This window comes from Crinia signifera, chromosome 1 (genome assembly GCF_055691185.1).
Source record: "Crinia signifera chromosome 1, ASM5569118v1, whole genome shotgun sequence".
Lineage (NCBI taxonomy): Eukaryota > Metazoa > Chordata > Amphibia > Anura > Myobatrachidae > Crinia > Crinia signifera.
Genome location: NC_139217.1, coordinates 426,889,446 through 426,912,014, shown reverse-complemented (window position 1 = coordinate 426,912,014; position 22,569 = coordinate 426,889,446). Strand labels below are relative to the sequence as shown.

The following is a 22,569-nucleotide window of genomic DNA, read 5'->3' as shown; positions in this document are numbered from 1 at the left end:
GCCCTTAAGACCCGTGTTGAACCTTTCACACCACATAAAGACCCGTGTTTTTCAGCAAATTCACAGGTTGAAAAGATTTAACAAGATAGTTTGCAAGTGGTGTGAATTGGCGTCAGGCTGCACCCAGCACTCAAAAATTCTGGGTAGTTGCCGGGTGGCCAGTGTGAAAGGGGTATCAGTAAACAGTCATGTGCTACATTGCACACACCCAAACACTGGAATAAGGCATCATCAGATAAGGGCGTGTGTTTAATAATTTGGAGGAGAGAGAAAGTAAAGGCCCCCATACATTAGGCCGACTTGTCCTTAGGACAAGTCGGACCCAATACTCCTGTGAGCCACCCGGCAGCTCCCCGGGAGGCTCACATACAATTTGGCACTTGATGAGCCAAATTTTACATGTGATAAATCGCTTGCGATTTATCACATGTACGGGGAGCTGCAGCGGGCGGTGAGGGGCATGGGGGCCGGTAGTGATCAGGGGCAGCAGTGGGGCGGGCAGCGGGGGTACTGAGTGCTGACCTGGGGGCGGTGTGGTCAGCAGCAGGGCTCATCAGGGGGACGCCGGAGCGGGATGCGTGTCCTGACGCTGTAACTAGCCGGCAGCGCCTGTGTGTGATGATCTGGCCGGGCGCTGTGATCATTCACATATATCATTCATTCAGCAGCGCTGCGGGACGGACGGGGCCGGGTATTATATTTTTAAAACACCTGTCAAATGACTAGCCGTTCTCTGATTGGCTGAGAGCTCTCAGCCAATGACTGACCGTTGGCTGAGAGCTCTCAGCCAATCAGAGAACAGCTAGTCATTTGACAGGTGTTTTAAAAATATAATACCCGCCACTGCCCGGCCCCGTCCGTCCCGCAGCGCTGCTGAATGATATATGTGAATGATCACAGCGCCCGGCCAGATCATCACACACAGGCGCCGCCGGCTAGTTACAGCGTCAGGACACGCTCCCCGCTCCGGCGTCCCCCTGATGAGCCCTGCTGCTGACCACACCGCCCCCAGGTCAGCACTCACCGCCAGCTAAAGGTCCCAAGTCGGGTGGTCGGACGTGCAGCACGTCCGACCACCCGACGCAGATCCGATGCGCACGGGACCGCGCATCGGATCTGAGGGGACATCAAAAGTAGCCGATTTTGGTCCGATTTCGCCCAGATCCGACTGATCTGGCCTAAATCGGACCAAAATCGGCTAGTGTATGGGGGCCTTAAGACTTTCAGACAATGAAGTCGTACTATACAGTATGTACTGTGCCAACATATAAACCGTTCTATAAGCCTTAATATAAATATCAAAAAATGGACAGCTTATAAATATAAAAGCATCTTTCAGATAGCATTATATAAAAGATTTCTCCAATTAAGGGGGGAGATTCTCTAAGAATCTCCGCCCCCCTTCGCCGCCCATCGCATATTTAATTATCGCATATGTTGTAACATATGCGATAATGAAGGCAAAGGACAGCTCTTGCGTTAAGAGCTGTCCTTTGCGTTGAAAGTCGCCGGGTCCCAGCAGGTCGCGGCGGCTCCCCCTTCCCTCACACACCCGGCACTGCTGCCGCCGGGCTCTCCTCCTCCCTGCACCCGGAAGAGGATCAGTGCAGGGAGGAGGTCACAGGTCCGGGCAGCACAGCTCTGTGCTGCCCGGACACAGGTGAGGGGGCGATGCGGGGCGGCGGGGGGGCGGCCCGGGGCGGCTGAGGGTTGCGGTAGAAGCCCATTGGCTTTTATGGGGCATCGCCAGATTTTTCTGGCGATGCCCCCCGCCGCGGTAATCCGGCGGGGATCCCAAAATGCGGTAAAAACCCCGATAACTAGGTTTTTACAGCATTTTTCTCTTAGAGAATCTCCCCCCAAGGCCTTTAGCTTATGGTCTTGCAGGAAACGGTCACTAGGTCAATCCTATTTAGGTCGACCACTGAAGGTTGACAGGGCTTAGGTCACCACCTGAAATAGGTCGACGTGGCTGTGACAGGGTTGGATGGTCGACACAAGCATTAGGTCAACATTAAAAAGGTCAACATGAGTTTTTCATTATTTTTGAGCCGTCAGGTGGTATTTCATGCCGTACCTTCCACTACGGTGTGGTGGGAGAACAGTTCTACAGTCTTCTACAAGCCTTTAGTACTGCTATAAGCAATGACATGGTAGATGGAAGGCCCTAGGCTATCAGACGTTGCCTCAGGGCCATTCGGCTATTCCAGGGGTAGCCAACTCTGAAGGCCCCCATACACTATACGATTTTGGGACGATTTCATCCGATTTCGGCACTTTGGGCCGATAACCGGATGAAATCGCCCCAAAATCGCAGGTGTGTGATGTATGATCCGATCCGATGCGCGGTCCCGTGCGCATCGGACCGGATCAGGGAGGTCGGACGGTCAGCACATAAGATCATCCGACCTCCCTGTATGCTATGCATATGCCTGCCCACCTGCCCACCTGTCAGGCATATGCATGCAGACACCGGGGGGCGGGGGAGCACGGCGGGCAGACACACTGACCTGGCTTGGCAGCTGTGATCACAAATAGCAGCGCTGCCGCTGCGGGACGGGACGCGCAGTGGCGCCATTAGATTTTTAAAATCCCTGTCAAATGACCGGCCGTTCTGTGATTGGCTGAGAGCTCTCTCAGCCAATCACAGAACGGCCGGTCATTTGACAGGTATTTTGAAAATCTAATAGCGCCACTGCGCGTCCCGTCCCGTCCAGCAGCGGCAGCGCTGCTATTTGTGATCACAGCTGCCCGGCCAGGTCAGCATCACTCGCCGCCGCCCGCCCCCACTACTGCCGCCGCCCGCCCCCACTGCTCCTCACCGCCCTGCAGCTCCCCATTTGTTTTACATGTGATAAATCGCAAGCGATTTATCACATGTAAAAACTGGCTCATCAAGTGCCAAATTGTATGTGAGCCTCCCGGGGAGCTGCCGGGCGGCTCACAGGAGAATTGGGTCCGACTTGTCCTAAGGACAAGTCGGCCTAATGTATGGGGGCCTTAATCCTCGAGAGCTACCAACAGTTAACGTTTTCCAGGTCTCCTCACGGAATCACAAGTGAAGTAATTAGCTCCACCTGTGGATCTTTTAAAATGTGTTAAGGTGGCCATACACACGCAGATTTATCTGCAGATGTGTCTGGTTGGAACAAAAACATGGTTATGGATGAGAGCAAAGGACAGTTGACCATTTGCTTGGAAAAACTGGAAAACTGACAAACTGTCACTCATCCATAACCATGTTTTTGTTCCAACCAGACACATCTGAAGATAAATCTTTCTAGTGTATGGGCACCTTTAGTCAGTAATGAGTGCACCTGTGTACCTGTGAGGTGAGCTGGAAAACGTGAACTGTTGGTAGCGCTTGAGAACTGGAGTTGGCTACCCCTGATCTATTCTATCTCCAAAAACATATAATGAGGCCGCAGCTTGGATTTCATACTACGGTTGTCTGGAGTTTATACAAAAAGTGAAAAAAAAAACGCATTTCATTTTAACCTGAATCTATGATGACAAAATAGTTATCAAACATATAACCAAACATACACACCCGTTAGCCACAAAAATAAAACTAGTTAAATTAAGAACTTTGATTATCATGTTAAAATGGCACCTGGCAAGGGGCAGGATATATCAGGCAACAAATAAAGAATCAGAAATTTAAGTTGATGTGATGAAAGCAGGAGAAATGGGCAAGCTTAAAGGCCCCCATACACTAGCCTGACTTGTCCTTCTTTCTCTTGAGCTCCATGAGAGGTCTCACTTACGATTTGGAACTTGATGTGCCATTGTTATTTTGCTGGGCATGCTGCAGAATTCTAGAAATTCTCAGAAAGATTCCAAATGAACAGGTTCCTCCAATTCTATTGGTGGAATTACAATAAATATGGAGTCTCAGTATCTAGCTTGTGCTGTGATAAATCCTGGTAGGTCTCCCGGTCAGTGTTCCCTCTAAGCTGTGCGTGCGCACACACCTCGACGAGCGTGCGCACAGACATTACAACAGAGCACACAAAGCAGCAGTGGTCACTTTTTGCAGTTGTGGACTCAATTAATGTGTGTTTCACCCATTAACTACATTGTGTGCTGTGTTTTGAATGTTTAAATGTTTACTATAATTTTGAAGTAAAGTTAACACAAATGCTGAAAGTCATTTTCCAGTTATATATAAGTGACGCACACAAATTTAAATTTCCTTCCAAAGTTGTACAGCCAAAATCTTTAGCCGCACACAGCCTTCATAAAATTAGAGGGAACATTGCTCCCAGTCCTGTCACATCCACCTGTGCAGCAATACAAGAACACACCCTTACTTACACAGGAGTACACTAAACAATTAATCTACGCGCTCATAACATCCTGCAGTGATTACTGTAATCTAACCTTCCTCTTCAGTCTGTCCTTTATACTGCAGCCAAATGCTTAGAAACTCCACATCTGTTTCCCCCCTGTGCCAATCCTCACACTGGCCTTCCACTGCATTTTCTATAGCCTCATGAAGTCTTCTAAATTACCTGAAGTCAGGGCCAGTACAAGGATTTTCGGCACCCTAGGCAAAACTTACTTACAGCTTACCAATGCTACTGCCGCCACCACCACCACCACCACACACACACACCAATACTGCTTTTCCAGAACTCCAGATGAACCTGCGGAGATGGCATCTTAGAAGCTGAACACCTAACATTTGCAATAAGTTCAACAAGGACGCCTCAATCTTAATTTTGTAATAGTAAGGCTTAGTTACCCCCATAGGCAGCTGCCGACAGTTCTACCTTGCATCTCTAACTGGAACTCTATATACACATATATGTATCCACGGAGCTCCAAGATGAACCGTCCTCTCACCAATGGCTCCAGGCTGTAGGTTAACTAAGGACTGCTTTTTAAAGCCCACCATCATTGGCTGCTTTGAATGATCGTCAATGCGACAATACACAAGCTCTGCGCACTGACAATTTTCTCTATGAAGCCAACGACTTCCATGTTCAGTGGGGTCCCGGTGACATCACCAAACGAAATTGTTCAGTGTGTACGCAGTATATAGTCCACACACAGCACTGCTGGAAACGCGGGCGCCTAGTGTATACTAGTATGTTTTTGGATGGTGACACATACAACAATGTTGCTGTTTATTCCAAACATGTTACCTCAATGTGGTTATGACTGGATGTACATTTCCCTGTAATTAAAAGACAAATGTGCATTGTATTCCATGTAAATAAATACCAAGGAAAACACTTTGTGAATTACATTTACAGTTTGCGATTACTCATGTGTAGCTGTGGATTATTCATTGCAACAAAACAAAAAGTGATCAAGAAGGTCACGTGCACTGCACTTCAGGGCAGGAAGTGGTATAATCTACTCAACTAAACCCTCTCCCATCCCACATGGTGTTTACGCTTCCTGTTTCAATCTCAATTGTGCATTATTGTTGAAATCCCAAAGCAAGGATAAAGAGGGAGGGAAATTAACACAGGCATCTCAAAACAATACAGTCTGCATAAGGAAAAACACATCTGTGGCTCCAGCAGCAAGTCTGACTACCTTCCTCTCATTCTATCCTTGTTTGTAGTTAACCATTAACAGTGTTCAAAGGACTTGTGCAGATAAGTACATTACACTGCCAAAGAATCTAAAGGCCATGGAGGGAAAAAAAAATATGACTTCTGTCCCTTACACAGTGAGGTCATTAAGAGCATTTTTAATTAACCTATTCAGACCATATACTTTGACTGCATTGTTTGTAAAATGTATTAACAAAATTAAGTCATATTAGGTTTCATATCACCTGCAACATACCCTCCAACATCTCATGTTAAAAAAAAAAAAACACTGTAAAAGCGGGGGGCGTGGCCACTGATAGAGGTGCGTGGTCATCAGTAAAGGGGGTGTGGTCACAGTTGGCCAGATCCAGCAGCAGAGCGGCTTGTTCAGAGAAAGCTGCGGCCCTGCGTGTTCCTGCACCCCGCCTGCCAAACCACGTCTCACCTCACTTGCTGGGCTGCACTGCTCCCCGCCTGCCTGGCCGTGCTGCTGTCAGGTGGAGCCGCGGTCAGGGGGGCTGGAAAACCGGTACAAAATGGAAAATTGGTTTTAGCCTGTACAGACCATGAAAAAAACGGTACTGTACCGGCTAAAATGGTACAGTTGGAGGGTCTGCTGCAATAAACCGACGTTGGATCATGCAAACACAGAGAAGCCCCCATTTATTTAGGTATTATAGATGGTTTTTAGTTGGGCTAAACATACAGGGGTTAGAAAAAAACATGGAACACCTAGGAAAATAATGATTTCATTTCTTAATAAGGTGTAGGACTCGCTTTGGAAAGGACAAATATAAGTTCTGGATGGTCAACAATGGAATCATTCTGCATGCAATACCTCAAGTTCCTGCAGAATTCGGTTCTCTAAGGGGTGGGATGTACTAACATCTGCCGCATGCTTAGTAATCGCATATGCACTGACATATGCGATTAGTAACGCAAGGGACAGCTCTTGCAATAAATAAGTTTAATTTATATTGCGCACTTTCTCCAACAGAACTCAAGGAGCTAAGAGCTGTCCCTTGCGATGCGTGCCATTCCTAGACTTCAGGGTCTGAGACCAGGGAATCCCTCTGGGCATGCGCAGAGTGACAGCCCGCCCGCAGGGCATACTGGGAGGGATCCGTGACCATTCCTTCACAGAGGGCTGCGGAGAGAAGCCCATAGGCTTCTGTAGGGTATCTCCAGCAATAGCTGACCCCACGGAGGGGGTTCAGAGCATACAGAAATGCAGTAAAAAACCCAGATACCAGGGTTTTTACCGCATTTTCGTGTTAATGCATCCAGCCCTAGAACTGAACACAGGGGCTGTATGGTATGTATGTGCAGTATTTGGAAGAGGAGGGGGTGGAAGGTAGGGAAAGAAGAGACAATTCATCTGCATGCTCACAATACCACAATTGGGCGACAAGAGCTGTAAGAATCGGTGCCCGATCATCTTGGTACTATGCGTCACCTGACTGAAAAACGTCTGTACCATGTGATAGACCGGGTAATGCAAAAAGGTCTATATAATCCTTGTCGGTGACAAACCCACGCATGGTAAATATTGAGCTGGCAGAAAAGAATTGTATGGCTGCCCAAATCATCACGACCCTCCGCTATGCTTCACTCTTGGCACCAGACTGCTCTGATTGTAATATTGATTTGGTGTTGTCCGAATGGTCACTTTTACTGCCAATTAGAACAGGGTGAAGGAAGATTCATCCAACCAGATGTCTTCCCTTGCTCAGCAGCCCACAATTTAGGAGTGTAACACCACTCGCTCTGCTTCTTGGCATTCGTCCAGTTTAGCAGTGGTTTGGCATCTGAAGCTTGTCCATGAATATACTTGTGGAGTTCACTCCTCACTGTTTTTGTAGACACAAGGTGTGCAATACAGGAATTAGCTCAGTCATATTTTCAGCGGTCACATTCATCCTTAATGTTTCGGACACAAATAAATTAGCTACTGCTGTTACAGACGCACCGATTAGGCGGGCACAAAGAATTTGTGGAACATTGGAAGCCAAATCTAACCGTGTGTACACACTATTATTCATACATGCTGTATCTGTATTTAGGTCCGTATCTTTGTGCACCAAAAGTAGGACTGGACCACGAGCGCAAAATTCTATTGTGAGCTATTGTTTGTCTAGAATTTGAAGTGCAGGTAACAGGATATGGAGCCATTTATAGACGGTTTGGTTCTCTCGTGGAGCCTCTGAATGTTGGGGGTCAATGAGCAATTTAAGCAATTGCTCCTATAAAAAATAAAAAATGAATATAATGGTCCAAATGTAATAAAGCCTTAACAAGTAGTAAAGTGGAGACTGATAAAGGACCAACCAACCAGCTCTTATTTGTCATTTCTCAAACACAGCCTGTTATGGTGCCCATAGACGGTCCGTTCCCGGACCGTCCGTTCTGTACTATGAGATGCGCGCTCCCGCGCATCTCATCGTACGGTACAAAAAGTATGTGCTGCACATACTTTTTGTACTAGCTGTTCATCGCATCGCATGCACAAGGCATACGATGTGATGAGTACTATATAAGTGATGAACGGATGCGATGAACGGACCGTCTATGGGCACCTTAACATAGCAGTTAGGAGCCGATTGGTTGGTCCTTTATCCCTCTCCACTTTATCACTTTTTAAAACTTAATACATTTGGCCCAATGTTCCTAACAAACAGTCATTATCAGTGGCGGCTGCAGAGGAGGGGCTGCAGCCAGGAATGGTGACAGGGGGAAGGGGGCCCTAGGGGGTCAGGGAAAAAATACCGGGCCTCAATGCCTTTTAAAATGATGCACCCACCATCACTTAACTAAAAAAAATTATATATATATATATATATATATATATATATATATATATATATATATATATATATATATATATATATATATATATATATATATATATATATATATATATATATATATATATATATAATAATAATAATAATAATAATAATAATAATAATAATAATAATAATAATAATGCCCACCGCTGCTCAGGAGGGGTGAACTGCCGGCCCCCGCAAGACACTGCTGGCCTCAGGCGTGACGCGGTACCTTCCACAAAAAATGAAAATTAAAAAAAGGGACGGTCCCACAAAAACACGGGACAGTTGTGGAGGTATGAGAATACACTGTTGCCAGTAATTAATTCAGGTTTTACAACTAACACTTGCTTTTAGAATACTGTTGTTTCTACTACTGCACATTTACATTCATTGTCTGTGGAAGATACAAACAAATATCATAACATTGCGGCAATAAGCATTTCAGGCATCAGGCAGTCTTTCGTACAAAAAGAAAATATGGTCATGCCACATCGGGGAAAACCGTCAGCCTGATTATTTAAATACTGAATTTTGAACAATCACATCAGGATCTCTCCTCTGTCCATGCAATGCAGATTATTGGCATTCATTATGTCGTACCACACAAGCAACCAGAATGGCCAGGTCCTCATCTTGGCCTGTACTTAACATTCTCCTCAGCAGTCCAATGACAACACCAGTCAGGGGCATGTCCTGAAGAAGATGGAGGCTTCCATTAAACAATGTATGCAACACAGATTCCATAGTGGGCCCACATTTTGAATTTAGCAAATTAAGGCCCTGTACACAAAGGGCGATATTAGCCAAAAATTGCTGATTAAATTGTTGTAGAGCGACCACATCCACCATGTTTTCAGGGCAATATCTCTAGGTTCGTGCTCCGCAACCAGCCCTTTCATGGTCACAGGAGCATTGTCCTGTACTGTGCGATATGGTCACTGAGCAATAAGTCAAAAACCCTCAGCAACCATATTGCACCGTGTGTACAATGCACAACAATGCACAATGAGGCATAAAAAGCTATGATCATCTCTAAGCAATCAAAAAGAAAAAAAAATATCATTATACTTTTGATTTAAACAGCCAAAATAAATTTACCAGTACATGTGTAAAGCAGAACTGATGAAGTTCGATCACTATTACATAACACGATCTACAATCAGTTTGTCTATCAACATATCATCATCAAAAATATCAGATCAACAATCTATTTGTATATCTACATTTGATATCACTGTATGTATTGTTATACAAGCATAGGTTGGGATTTGACAAATGAATGACATACTTCTGGGCTGAATGATCACCTGGGAGATGTGTGGCCAGTACTCACTTGACTGAAAGCTTTTAAACCTTTTGCCTACTAACTAGATTAGCCATCCATAGTATCACATGAGGTCTCATCTAGCTGTGTTACGCCTACTAATTATGACAAAGCCAGTCGTTTTCCTTCCTACAAGCACATTCATAGTTCTCTTTCCAAAGAGATATGTCATTTCTAAAGGCCCCCATACACTAGGGCGACTTGTCCTTAGGACAAGTCGCCCCCGACTTCCCCCTGAGCTTCCCCGGCTGCTCCCTGGGGGAGCTTGATTAGATTGGCACTTGATGTGCCATTTTTTACATGTGATAAATCGTCTCGATTTATCACATGTAAAAAACCCGGGGAGCAGGGGGGGGGGGGGGGGGGGGCCTACAGAGCAGGGCTGCTGGTGGGAGCAGGGGGGCTGGGGACGCTGCGGGGGACACAGGCGGCATAGAGCCGAGAGCTGTCAGTGCTAGAAAAAAAAGCCTATACAATGAATGGGCAGCCTGTGATTGGCTGAGCGCTCTCTCAGCCAATCACAGGCCGCCCATTCATTGTATGGGCTTTTTTTTTTTATTCCGTACTGACAGCTCCCGCCGGCTCCCCCTGCCCGGCTCTATGCCGCCTGTGTCCCCCGCAGCGTCCCCAGCCCCCCCTGCTCCCTCTACCGCCGCGCCGCCCCACTAGGTCCCAAGTCGGGTGGTCGGACGTGCAGCAGGTCCGACCACCCGACGCAGATCCGATGCGCACGGGTCCGCGCATCGGATCTGAGGGGACATCAAAACTAGCCGATTTTGGTCCGATTTCGGCCAGATCCGACTGATCTGGCTGAAATCTGACCAAAATCGGCTAGTGTATGGGGGCCTTAAGCCAGGTGTCAAAGTCAGCTAAAGCTGCATTTCAAATGTACAGCTTACACCAACTAAGATAAATGCACCAATTCCTATAGGAACAATATAAAATCACTCCACTACATACATTGCGCAAAAATACCATACATATGGAAGCATCAATTTCTAAGTTTTAATATACAGATGGAGCCGCTGCCATCCTTGGCCGGCGCTTGACATATCCCTTTCACTGGCGAGCGCCGGCGATAGAGACTGGGACGCACGTGCAGCTGGCCAGCCTCTCTCTGCCCGTCTCCGCTTCAGGGAGACTCTGCCCAGTTCAGGGGGGGAGGCAGCGGGGACCCCAGCCAAGCTCCATCACCACAGGGTGCGTGCGCGCCCCTGGTGGTGGACGGCCGCCGCCAGGGGATGGCGAGAGAATCGCCATCCCCTGCAAAGATGTGGCCGGCTACATCAGTACACCCTAAATATAAAAAATAATTCAGTATGATCACATACTGTATTGTGTTGATATGTATAATTTTAACATAAATCATTTTGTGATATTAGTGTATATTTTAATGAGCAGCAGTGAAATGAGTGTATTGTACAAAAATGAGTGCCCCTCCCCTGGTTACCAAAACACTGCCCTTGATAAAAGACATAAATAAATGTAAAAATGTATTTAAACTGGATATTTCACATACAGAACATGTGTTTACATTCACTTTGTAGATCAGAGAAATCTATTGTTATCTGGGTGCAACTAGTATTTACTGCACTTCAATGGATTTACTGACAGGAAGTCTGCTGTATGCCTGGAAATAGCTGCCCCCCACAATGAGGTTCCGTCTCATACCTTATTTATTTACAGTTTCTTATATAGCGCAGCAGATTCCGTTGCGCTTTACAATAGTAGACAGTGATAAAACAAACTGGGTAACAACAGACAGACTTAGAGGTAGGAAAGCACTGAGGGAAGCTCCTGACACTTTTACATACAGATTTGGGAATTTGATCAGTAGTTTTCTTTTTTTATACAAAAAAAGTAGTTTGTGTTTACTGGTCCTTTAAAGGTGGCCATACACTAGTATGACTTGGCCCTTTTCTACACAGCCGTACAATAAATTGTGTGGGAAAAAAATGTCAAATCGTGCGTCATTTCTTTACAAGCCTGATCCGGTCAGGGCCAGTGCTCTCACCGGAGAACACTGGCCCTGGTAGATCGCCCAGCACACATCGCTGACATCGGTGCGCAGCACTGTGTGATCTAGCATCGCTCAGTGAAATCTCACCATGTGTAGGCCCCATAACAAATCATTCATTACTTAATTAAAATCCGATTTCTTAAATCTGACAGGTAAACAAACACACAGATATTATGTGCACATTGGGGGCGAGTCAGCACGGAGCTCACTGGATGCCTGCAGAATAGATTTATTTTATTAGAATCACCCAGCAGAGAGGAAGCAATCTCTAATTGCTAAAGGGATCCACAAATTCGTCATAAAAAAAAAGAAAATAAACATAATTACACAGCAGAAATGTTGCTTTAGAGCTGCCATTCACATCTGCCGTTTATATACTCCTTTCTGTTAAGCGTTTCTGTTTTTTACCGGTCCCAGCAGATTACTGAGAAGACGGCATAAATATTCGGAGGCATGTTCACCTCGTTATTATGGTGGACGATCTGCCTGGAGGAAGCCAGCCCGCGTACTGTGCTTAATTATGCTGGAAAAAGAATAGGAACAGGGTTCCTGCACTTACCCACTTATACAGAACATCAGCGCTAACATTTAAATAGCAGCTATACCTGAATGTGTCTGTTGTCAAATAACAGTTGTTGGTTCAATATAATGTATGGTTGGTCATAAGGTCAAAAAGTCACTGGTCAGACGGGCAACAATAGTGTACAGGGGAGGTAGGTCACTAGGTCAACGTGAGCCGATGTCAACACATGGGAAGGTCACCCATGTTATTAGGTAGACATGTCATTATGTCAACACAAGCATTATGCCGACAGTAAAAAGGTCAACATTGGGGTTTTCACTTTGTTTTTAGCCGACATGTGTCGTCAGGCGGTATTTCATGCCCTACCATCCGCTAGGGCGTGGTGGAAGAACAAAATAGTTGTAAAAAAACGAAACGGATTTCAAGGATTACCCACAGCGCTGAACCCTTTGGATCAGAGTGAACCTGATGTTTGTATATAGTTAGAAGAAAAGTCTGTACTTGACCTGTGTCACCCCTAAAACTGAAGGATAAGAGGGTCCCTACCAGTGATCGACAGCAAAAGGGTGAGAGTGTCTTTATTACCTCTATTTCTGTGCCCCAGGGGCCAGGCCGTTGAAAAGGTCTCTTCAGACTGTGCCCAAAAAACTCATAGGGAATACCCGGGGTTAACATCATTTTCCATGAGATTGATTTTGGACATAGAGAAGTGACCTAGGAAAGGTCTGGTTTGCTATATCCAGGATCTCCCTTACCTAGATGGTGCAGTGACTTTGTCTTGTGAGGAAAATTTTTTACCTTTTTTTGTGTGTCCTTTTTACGTGGAAGCCATTTTTTATTGTTTATTTTTTATTGGAGTTTTTCATGTTTTTTCTGAATAAATATTTTTGGAGTTTTTAAGAAGTGGACTGTGTTCTCTTTGGATTCAAGTACAGACTTCTCTACTAACTATATACAAACATCAGGTTCACTCTGATCCAAAGGGTTCAGCGCTGTGGGTAATCCTTGAAATCCGTTTCGTTTTTTGTATTTTTGTGATAGTATCCAGTTGAACAATTTTTTTTTGAGGAAAAACAGCAGCAGGAACTAGCGCTCGAGGTTTACTTTGTCTATTTTTGTGGCAACAAAATAGTTGTGTATGCCCGAAGTATGGATGGCCATTCGAGGGGACACGGTGCACAATATCGATATGGTGTCCATATAGGCTGACGACATTCAGGTCAAAAACCCCATGTCAACCTTTTGACGTTCGACCTAGCCCATGTCAACCTTCCCATGTGTCCTTCAGTGGTTGACCCAACGCATGTCAACCTTAATGCTGTTGACTCTACAATCAATACCCTCACAGGGTCCCACCTTTTAAGCATTGTGCACATTACAAACCCCCCCCCCCCCCCCGTCATATGGCTGCAAAATGCCATGCAAAGATATCGGTAGTGGCTGCACAAATATTGGAGACGGATACAATGTCAGCACTGGGCAGTATGGTTGGCATTACTGCCTTACAGAACGAGTTAGATTTGGGTGGGATGTACAAACTGATATCTATATTGCAGTGTAAAAATAAAGCAGCCGGTATGTACCCTGCACAGAAACAAAATCACTTACCCAAATCTAACTCTCTGTACAATACATTTGCCACACCTGCAGGGCACACGGTTTTGTCCATTAGGAAACCAAATGTGCTTGGCAAACAAAACTGAATCACCCAGAGTTCGATTCTTAACCAAGGCACTATGGTAGCGATTTAATTGCCATTTGCGTGCCCACTCACTAGAGGGTAGCAATTCAATTGTGCTGCTGTTTGGGCACAATCACCACTGAAAGTATATTTATGCACGCAGCATCCTAATTGGTGAGGAGAAGAGTGCAAAAAGTGATCTTTTTGAATGCCCAAACAAGACTACTGCCCGCAACTTGTTGAAGTCAGGTTTAGCTACTTTGTGCAGCTAAGCCCAATGCTTTCTGGTGTGGTAGAGTTAATGTGCACCCAGTTGGAGCAACAATTGAATTGCTCCAACAAGCACCTATTATTTTGGGTGCCCCAAGAAAACTAATCACCACCTATACGTGCGGAATTTTTATGTTTTCTCCATAGTAATGTAAGTTTCCTCCCACAAACCAAAATCTTACTGGTCAACGGATTGGCTTCTGACAAGAACTTAATCCTGTTGTTTCCATGTGCTTGGGAATAGATTGTAAGCTTCACTAGGGTGGAGACCGATATGAATGAAATTCATATTATAATAGTGATGACCTTGAGGCAATTTAAAATCAAATAACAATAAAACCGCCAATAATGTTTTTAGTTTGTGTCTGACTGGTCACAGAAGAGCAGTTACTGACACGCAAACCACTTCCTGACTAGCTCTCTGCAGAGAAAGGAAACCTTCACGTTGTGCTCGGTAACACTGTCAAAAGCAGCAGGAACCGCCCTTATCTACAGAATAAATAATTCAGCAGTTCATAGTACAAGTGTACATATCACATGCAGACACCGTTGGCTACAGTATGGCTTCCGTTGCAAGGTAAGGCTTGTACAAATCATGCACCGGATGCATGTGTTTTCCCAAGGGAGATGGTTTAGAAGCTATAAAAGTCAAGCAGCAGTCAAATAATAATTTCCCAGTCTCTGGAATAAAAATTGATTTTGGGTTTAAACATGAAAATTACAAATAAATGAAAAAAAGTGTTGCAATAACAAAAAAAAAAAAGAACACTAACCTGACATTCTATAAAGCAAGTATAAAACATGCTTCAACTAAAAAATAAAAGAAAACACAGAAGCATACAAAATGTCCACTGTTGCTTTATCTGGTATGTCTAGACCAGGGGTTCTCAAACGCAGTCCTCAGGACCCCACCAAGTTCATGTTTTCCAGGTCACCGGCAGATCCACAGGTGGAGCGAATAATTTCACTTGTGATTCTGTGAGGAGACCTGCAAAACATGCACTTGGTGGGGTCCTGAGGACCAAGTTTGAGAACCTGTGCTCTAGACAGTGGTACATTTCCCAATAGCCATGTCAGGCACATGCCTAGGGGCAGCACTTGCTCAGTGCAGCACAGAAGCCCCCCCCCCCCCCCCCCACACACACGTCAGAGCCTACATGTGTTTATAATGAGGGGACTGGTGTGAAATCCTAACCACAGCAGAAGAGAGCTGGAGGTTGGTAGGGGAAGTATAGCCCTTTAATGCTTCTCCCTGTAGATGAAAGACGTGTAGTCAATTGTTGCTTCAATTAGACATATTTTTTTTTCTCACACTGACTGAATGCCCACAAAAAACGTGTGAAACGATTGCTGTTTTTGTACTCAAACCCGGACTTCATGACACCCAAATAAGAACTTCAGAAGGGTTTAGCCGCTTTGTGTAGCTAAACCTGGAGCGGTCAGTCCTGTTAAATGCTAGGGGCCATCTTTTCGGAGAAACAATTGAATATCTCCGTTAGATGCCCATTTAAAAAGCCAGCAAGGGGTGCACTCCCTAACTAAATCGTCCCCAACGTGTGTGACAGTCCAGTACCCCAACATGGCTGCCGTGTGTCTAACAGCATTGGTCCTACAGCTGCTGAGATCTCCACAGCTATAATGCATGGTCTACAGGTCATTCTGTATCTACCAGAAAGAGAGGATGGTGTTTTTTTCTTCAATGTCAGAATTTGCAATATTTTTTCAGTGGGAGTACAGGTACCACCAATGCACTCCCAACGAGTCCAGAGACCGGACTTCCAGTAGGGATGAGGCCTTGAGATCCTCTCTGGTCTGGCTGCAGCCTACGTGCTGGCACTGCAGTCCTGATCTGCAGCTGAAAGGACAGGCTGTCGTGGGGCCGGGGCAGCACCTGAACAATTGCTGCAGGTCTCAAGCGCTGCCTGGCATTAAAAAAAAAAAAAAAACACACAACAAGAAACACACAGGCTCTGACTAATGCCCCAAACCAATGATTTTTTTTAAATCCCACAATTGGATACCCTACTTCTGGATGATTTTGCAAGAGACCGCATATTACTGCAGAGTGCGCAGCAGAGGCTATTCTTCCTTAGGCAACTGAGGAAGTTCAACATCCCACAGAAGCTTCTACTCCTCTTCTACTCCGCATTTGTGGAGTCTGTACTGTGCTCCTCAATACTTGTCTGGTATGGCTCCATCAGCGAGAGAGACAAATGCTGACTCCAAAAAGGTAGTCAGAACTGCGGAGAAGATCATCGGGACAGACCTTCCCTCTGTCCAGGATCTGTACCTGTCCAGAGCAGAAAAGCGGGCAACGAAGATAGTCAAGGACCAACTACATCCTGGCCATGGCTTGTTTAATCTGCTGCCATCAGGAAGACGCTACAGGGCTATTCCCACCAGAAGCCTAAAAAGTTTCTTTCCTCAAGAGGTTCACCTGTTGACACGTGAATTTGCTCATGACTGTCTAGTCGGGCCATAACCCTTTGCACATAATCTAATACTGCTTTCACATTGCAGAAATGGGTAATGACACGGTATTCTTAAATGGGACTTTAAAACGGGTCTGAGCCTTGAGACCTTTCACATTGCAGGTGAAAAGTTTTAAAAATCATTTAATACCATTTAAACATTCAACCCGTTTAACCCCCAAGGGACACGTTTCAAGCCATTGAAATAGAGCTGTTCAAACTGCCCAAAACACGGCTTTGAACCGTGTAGGACTCTGCTTTTTAACCGTGTTGAAATACCGGTTAACTTTAACCGGTAAATCAACTCTGGCACTTTCACATTGCAGCCTTAAACGTTTTAAAATAGAAAAAAAATGGCAATATACCGTTTTAAAAGTGCGATGTGAAAGGGGTATAACAGTGTCCCCTTGGAATAACTTTCTATATGACTGTACATGTTCCCCCACCTGTTTATATTGCTTATTGTTTATACCGCATGCTGTTTACTTGTTTCCCACCTGGCTGCTGCACAGCAAACCGAAAACAAATTCCTAGTATACCTAGCCAATAAAGCTGATTCTGAAATGATCAACAAATGTTCAAGTGTTTATTTGCCAAGTTGTTCTAAAATGTGTGGTCATAGAAGAGATCACCTAACCCTCATACGTGCGCTCAGGAATCCTAGCAGGTAAGAAGGTGTACCTGTCACCAACATGCAGAGCAGCCATTGTCTGTATTGTAGCCAATAGTGAGCTGCTCTGTTCTTCAGGCACTAGTGGCATCAATGAGACACAAAACAAGTATCCCTTATATACACAGCACAAGGAATCATACGGGTTGACCGGTCAATGAAGACAGCTATGGATCTTGTCATATTCAAAAATCACATGGATTATTCGGTCAACCTTCTGTGCAAGATTGTCATACCTTTAGATACACATGAATAAGATGTAATTTGATCAATGAATAAAAAACACTCAAAGTCTAGTCTATCAACACATGGCCCTCCAAGTGTGCATCCAAGTCAACCTCAATACTTGGATACGTGCTATATCTATATAGATCTATGTTACCTCATGGGTTAGGCAAGAATGATGTCCTGGTGGGTCAGAGAGGGATATCATTATACCAACTGAAGTAAACTTACAAGAAAAAAAATTCTGAATAATTTATTCAGGTATGAAATTGGTCTATGGATACAAAACATTAATATTTGAGGTCCCTTTGCAGCTTGTATGCTTATGTATCAAGACCATGGACCTCATTCAGGTCCGTCTGCACATGGCAGATGTTTGCACTTTGCGCATGCGTCTTTCGGCAAATGTGCATGCGCTGGGTGCGTGCACTCACAGAAAACAAATAGTTCGCTGGGTGCACGCACCCATCATTGCGGGGGGGGGGGGGGCTTGTCCATCAGCATATGGAACGCAGAGTGTTTCATGGGCGTTCCCATGCTAATGAGGCCATGGTGGACATATGGGGGGCGGGCAGCTGACATCACCGGATTTCAGCTGCCCGCCCACTTCCCCCTGAGTGTGCACGCATATGTTAGGTTGCTCAGAGCAACCTAACATATGCGTGCACCTTCCACATCTTTCGATAAAAAAAAAAAACGTGGGACAGTCCCAGTGGCGTGCGGATGGATGGGTTTATGTAAAACATCCATTTAAACCAGTCCAAAGTACGCAAATTGCGAATGGTGGGCCGGCATACCACAAGGTGGTTGGTAATTCTGGTTCACTCGCAAGGATGCGAATTTGCATCCGAGCGAATGAACCAGAATTCACCCCCAATGCCCATAATGGTGGTGAATTAACACAGGGTTCATACACATATATTAATTATAAGGTTCTCTTAGAAATCAGTGGGGGCAGCTCAGCCCACATTGCGTGAGGCTTCACCAGAACCTTGTGCTTCATTGAATCTGCCAATTAGATATTTGTGATAGCAATATATAGGATGCATGAATACTGCCACAAGTGTAAAAGCGGTATAAATATTCCTCCCTACATAACATCCTGCCCCTACCACAGCGTATTGCAGTCGACACCCCACAGTGTACACAGTGTAAGGGAAAGAGCCAAGTTAACCTGTGATAGGACTCAAACCCACTGACATTTTTAAAATGTATTTAAAACACCAACTGAGGTTGACACGGACACAGCTTTTGGTGGTCTGCTAAACTCCTGCTTTTTTTATTGGCCAATTTAGCCTGATTTTATTGTACTTATTGGCTTTGACAGTCTAATGCATGGCAATAAATGTCAAGTACATTTTCAAGGACAAAGAAATCATAATTGGCATCAAGCGCTGCACTGTAAGTATTCTGTAATTGCATGGGATCCCTGCATCTTCTAATAAGAGATGGCCAACACTGAGTTAGCCTGTGCTAGATGCCCTGGCAGTGAAGAGGTATAAAAAAAACATATAATGCACTGTTGTTTCTGACTGAAGGCACAAGTGTGTATGAGCTTCCCCCCCCCCCCCCCCCCTTCATACCACATTAGGTGAGCCTGGGGGAGTGCCAGGGTGCAAATGCAAACCACCCTCATATTACACCACATATTAGTAATCCTTACTATGTTATGACACACAGTAATGCCCCTTATTAACATTACGTCACTCAGTAGTGTCCCTTGTTCATGTTAAGCTACACAATAGTATTCCTCAACCATGTATGGGATGCAGTAGAGTTACACAATACACAATGCCCACTGTAGTAGTGTCCCTTACACATAATGCCCACAGCAAATAGTAACTTTTGATGGCATGACATTACATACACTGTACCAGAAAAGGAAACTGCTAGGACAGGGTTTCTGTTGGAATTGCTGTACAGGGCTGTGGTGAAGGGGGAACTAGTTAACGCTACTAGCATACCCCTTTCACACTTGCAAAAATATCCCGGGTTTGATGCATATGAACGCGCATCAACCCAGGATTTAGCGCAGTGTAATAGGGTCTACAAAGAATATCCCGGGATGAGCATTCCGGGATTTCTACCCAGGTCCTGACCTGGGTAGATTCCGGGATCAACACGGGATAAGTGTGAAAGGGGTATTAGAGGTGATGGAACCTGGTTCGACCCCATTTCCTCTCACTTTAACCCCTGCCCACTGGTATTTGGACCAATTTGGAAAATACAACTACAAATATCAGTGAAAGTGCCCATCAAAACTTTTGCGGATAGCATTTTGTGTTGTGTTCAGGTGGTGATGGAATAGACTTTAAACCACCAAACGCTACTGTGAGGCTTGACAACGCATATATTACTACATGTATTGCAGGGACATGTGGCGAGGTAAATGGCAGAGTCCCTGGCAAGTACCAGAGCCAGATATGCACACAACACATGAGCCATTAGGTACATACCAGCATTATACACATGTGCAGCAGTATACACTGCTGTAGATTCAATGAGTTTTGATAAGAGATGTGCAGAAAAGGTAGCCAAGTGAGGCACTGCCTCACCTGCCATAGACTTTTTACTCCAGAGTTTTGACTATAAAAATTATTAGAATAATAAAAATAAGTTTTTTTAATATATATTCTTTGTATTTTTTACTTACTTTATCAATTCAAAACTCCGGCATATATGTTAGTATGACAGGAAATGCTGTGCTTCACCACCACGCACACCACTGGTGTATTGTGTTACTGGAAACATTGGGCTTTATTCAATTCAGCATGATGAATAGCGCTGTGCTGGAGGTCCTGGGGCTATTCAAGTGACTGCGCTATTAAGCCCGATTAGAGGATTCCAGCTCATACCCTTCTGGAGATGCGAGCAGAAATCCGACTAAACTATTGGCGCAATAGAGTTTCCTGCCTTTCGTGTGGTGCAAACGCCATCACGGCAGGAGAACACTGGTTGCTGCGACGGAGACGGAGAGCCTGGTTTAAAGCTCAGTAACCAGAATTCCTGAAAATTGAATAGCTCTGGGACCTCCTTTCTTGTGCTATTCATATCACAGTGAACTGAATCTAGCCCATTGTTTGCATTTTCAAAACCAGTTCTATGCAATGTAAAGCATGCTAATTAATATAAAGCACAAAATTACAGCAGTGGGCCATAAGGCATAAAGAACATCTCAATCTGATTCACCAAGATGCTTTAATTAGCATTAAGCACCATATAGCAATATAATCTCACAGCGCCATGTTACAATAAGCTGGAAAAAAAAGAAAACAAAGTGTATGGTCACCCAACCTTATAAGTCTCATGGGGCGAGATGTACTAAGCTTGAGAAGTGATAAAATCGAGAGTGATAAACAACCAGCCAATCAGCTACTACCTGACATTTTTCAAACACAGTCTGTGAGATCACATGTAGGAGGTGATTGGCTGACTGTTTATCACTCTGCATTTTATCACTTTTCAAGCTTAGTACATCTGGCCCATGGTGTGTAATATTATATATACACATACATACACTAATATTCTGGAAGAATATGCTCTGGAATGCTGCGACTGTGGATGGAACTATTAAATAAAATAATTTTACCATTAAAGCGCGTTTATTTATCGATAATGATCTCGCATTCCATGCAAACACTCATTTTCGATAGCAGCAATTTCCTTTAGTTATAAGCAGCAGCAGCACTGGTGTGAGATCCTGTGTGCTGTGATCTACCACATGTAGAATCTGCTGCTGGAGGGAACATTTCTGGCCAAGGTACAGCCAAGGACAGTGTGGCTGAGCGCAGAACTCTGCACAAAGATCCTGCTCAATCAACACTGCTGCACTTTGTTATTCTAATCTGGAAGTGACACAATCGATAGGATCCTTTATATATGATGATCACAGCAGGGTAGGGACACACTAAACACCCTCAGAAAGAGCCTCATTCACTTTGACATTGCATGTCTATTTAGCACAATGGACTCCAATGCTAAATTAATGAAGACTATCATTCAAAAAAATAAATAAATCTCTTTATGTAGTACAATGGCTCCAAACTCACATTTCTAAACCCATTCTGCAGAATAAAATGCTTGCAATCTAATCAAATTGAAGGTCCCCTAAAACTTCATTCTGCCCAGATGCTGTAATGGCAACACAGAACTACTATGTTACAATTGCACTGTCACATTGTTAACCCTTTGTATTCACGCAATTGAATGCACAGCAAGCCCTGAACTACTGCATATTAAAATCAACAGTTTCACACATGGCTGAGAACCGTCACCCACTTCCATTCCTCCCCCCAAAAGAAACTTTCCACTCCACTGAGAAACAAATACGAGAACAATGCCTGCTGATCACAAGTGCAGACTTTGGAGCAACAGGTGAGGCATGCCCCAGGTGAGCATGGTGCAGCTATATGACACTTTGTACGTGGGTGTTCCCACTCAGGACAGGCTCCCCACTGCTGCACCAGGTGATGCAGGTGTGAAGGGTAAAGAATTGCACTTACAGCCATATCTGGGTCTGAGCAATGATGAGATATCCTCATGGTTCATCCTGTTGCAGCTGCTGCTTCTCCCACTGGTGGAAATGTGCCTGTCCACAGTGTGACACCCGGGTAGATGAGCCCCTGGATTGTGCAGTCAGACCCCTGTTCTCCTGCCTGTTGCTGCTGCTGCTGCTGCTGCTGCTGCAATGTAACAGTGTCAGTATGGGAGCTCTCTCCTCCTCCTCCTTCTCCCCTGTGCTGCTGCCGCCTGCGCCCTCCCCCTCCTCCTTCTTCTGTAGACTTTCTCTTGTGTGAGAGCTCCACTGACCTATCAGCGCCACCTACTTGGAGATTTATTATCTTATCGCACAGCAAATCTGAAATGATAATAAAACTGGGTGACTTTAAGCTCCGCTGGTTACTTGGCAGGCTAGGGGCTCTCTGGTGTAAAAGGGGCACAGCCTGCAATGTTATCTGACACAGAGATCACTGAATAATTGCAGATGTTCAGGGAGGAATCAGCC

General features: G+C 44.9%; 1 protein-coding gene across 4 annotated transcripts in view; it reads right to left on the bottom strand.

The window, feature by feature from the left end:
- Positions 1 to 22,279, bottom strand: part of IQGAP2 (IQ motif containing GTPase activating protein 2) — a 276,016-nt gene extending 253,737 nt beyond the window's left edge. For 3 of the 4 annotated variants that reach the window (XM_083151993.1, XM_083151998.1, XM_083152004.1), the window contains exon 1: positions 22,067 to 22,278. In XM_083151993.1, coding sequence (XP_083008119.1) covers positions 22,067 to 22,112 — 46 coding nt within the window. In that variant the 5' untranslated portion in view covers positions 22,113 to 22,278. Of the gene's footprint in view, positions 1 to 22,066 lie in introns of all 4 variants that reach the window. The other variant, XM_083151991.1, reaches the window with a different exon arrangement.
- Between the last annotated feature and the right edge of the window lie 290 nt (positions 22,280 to 22,569).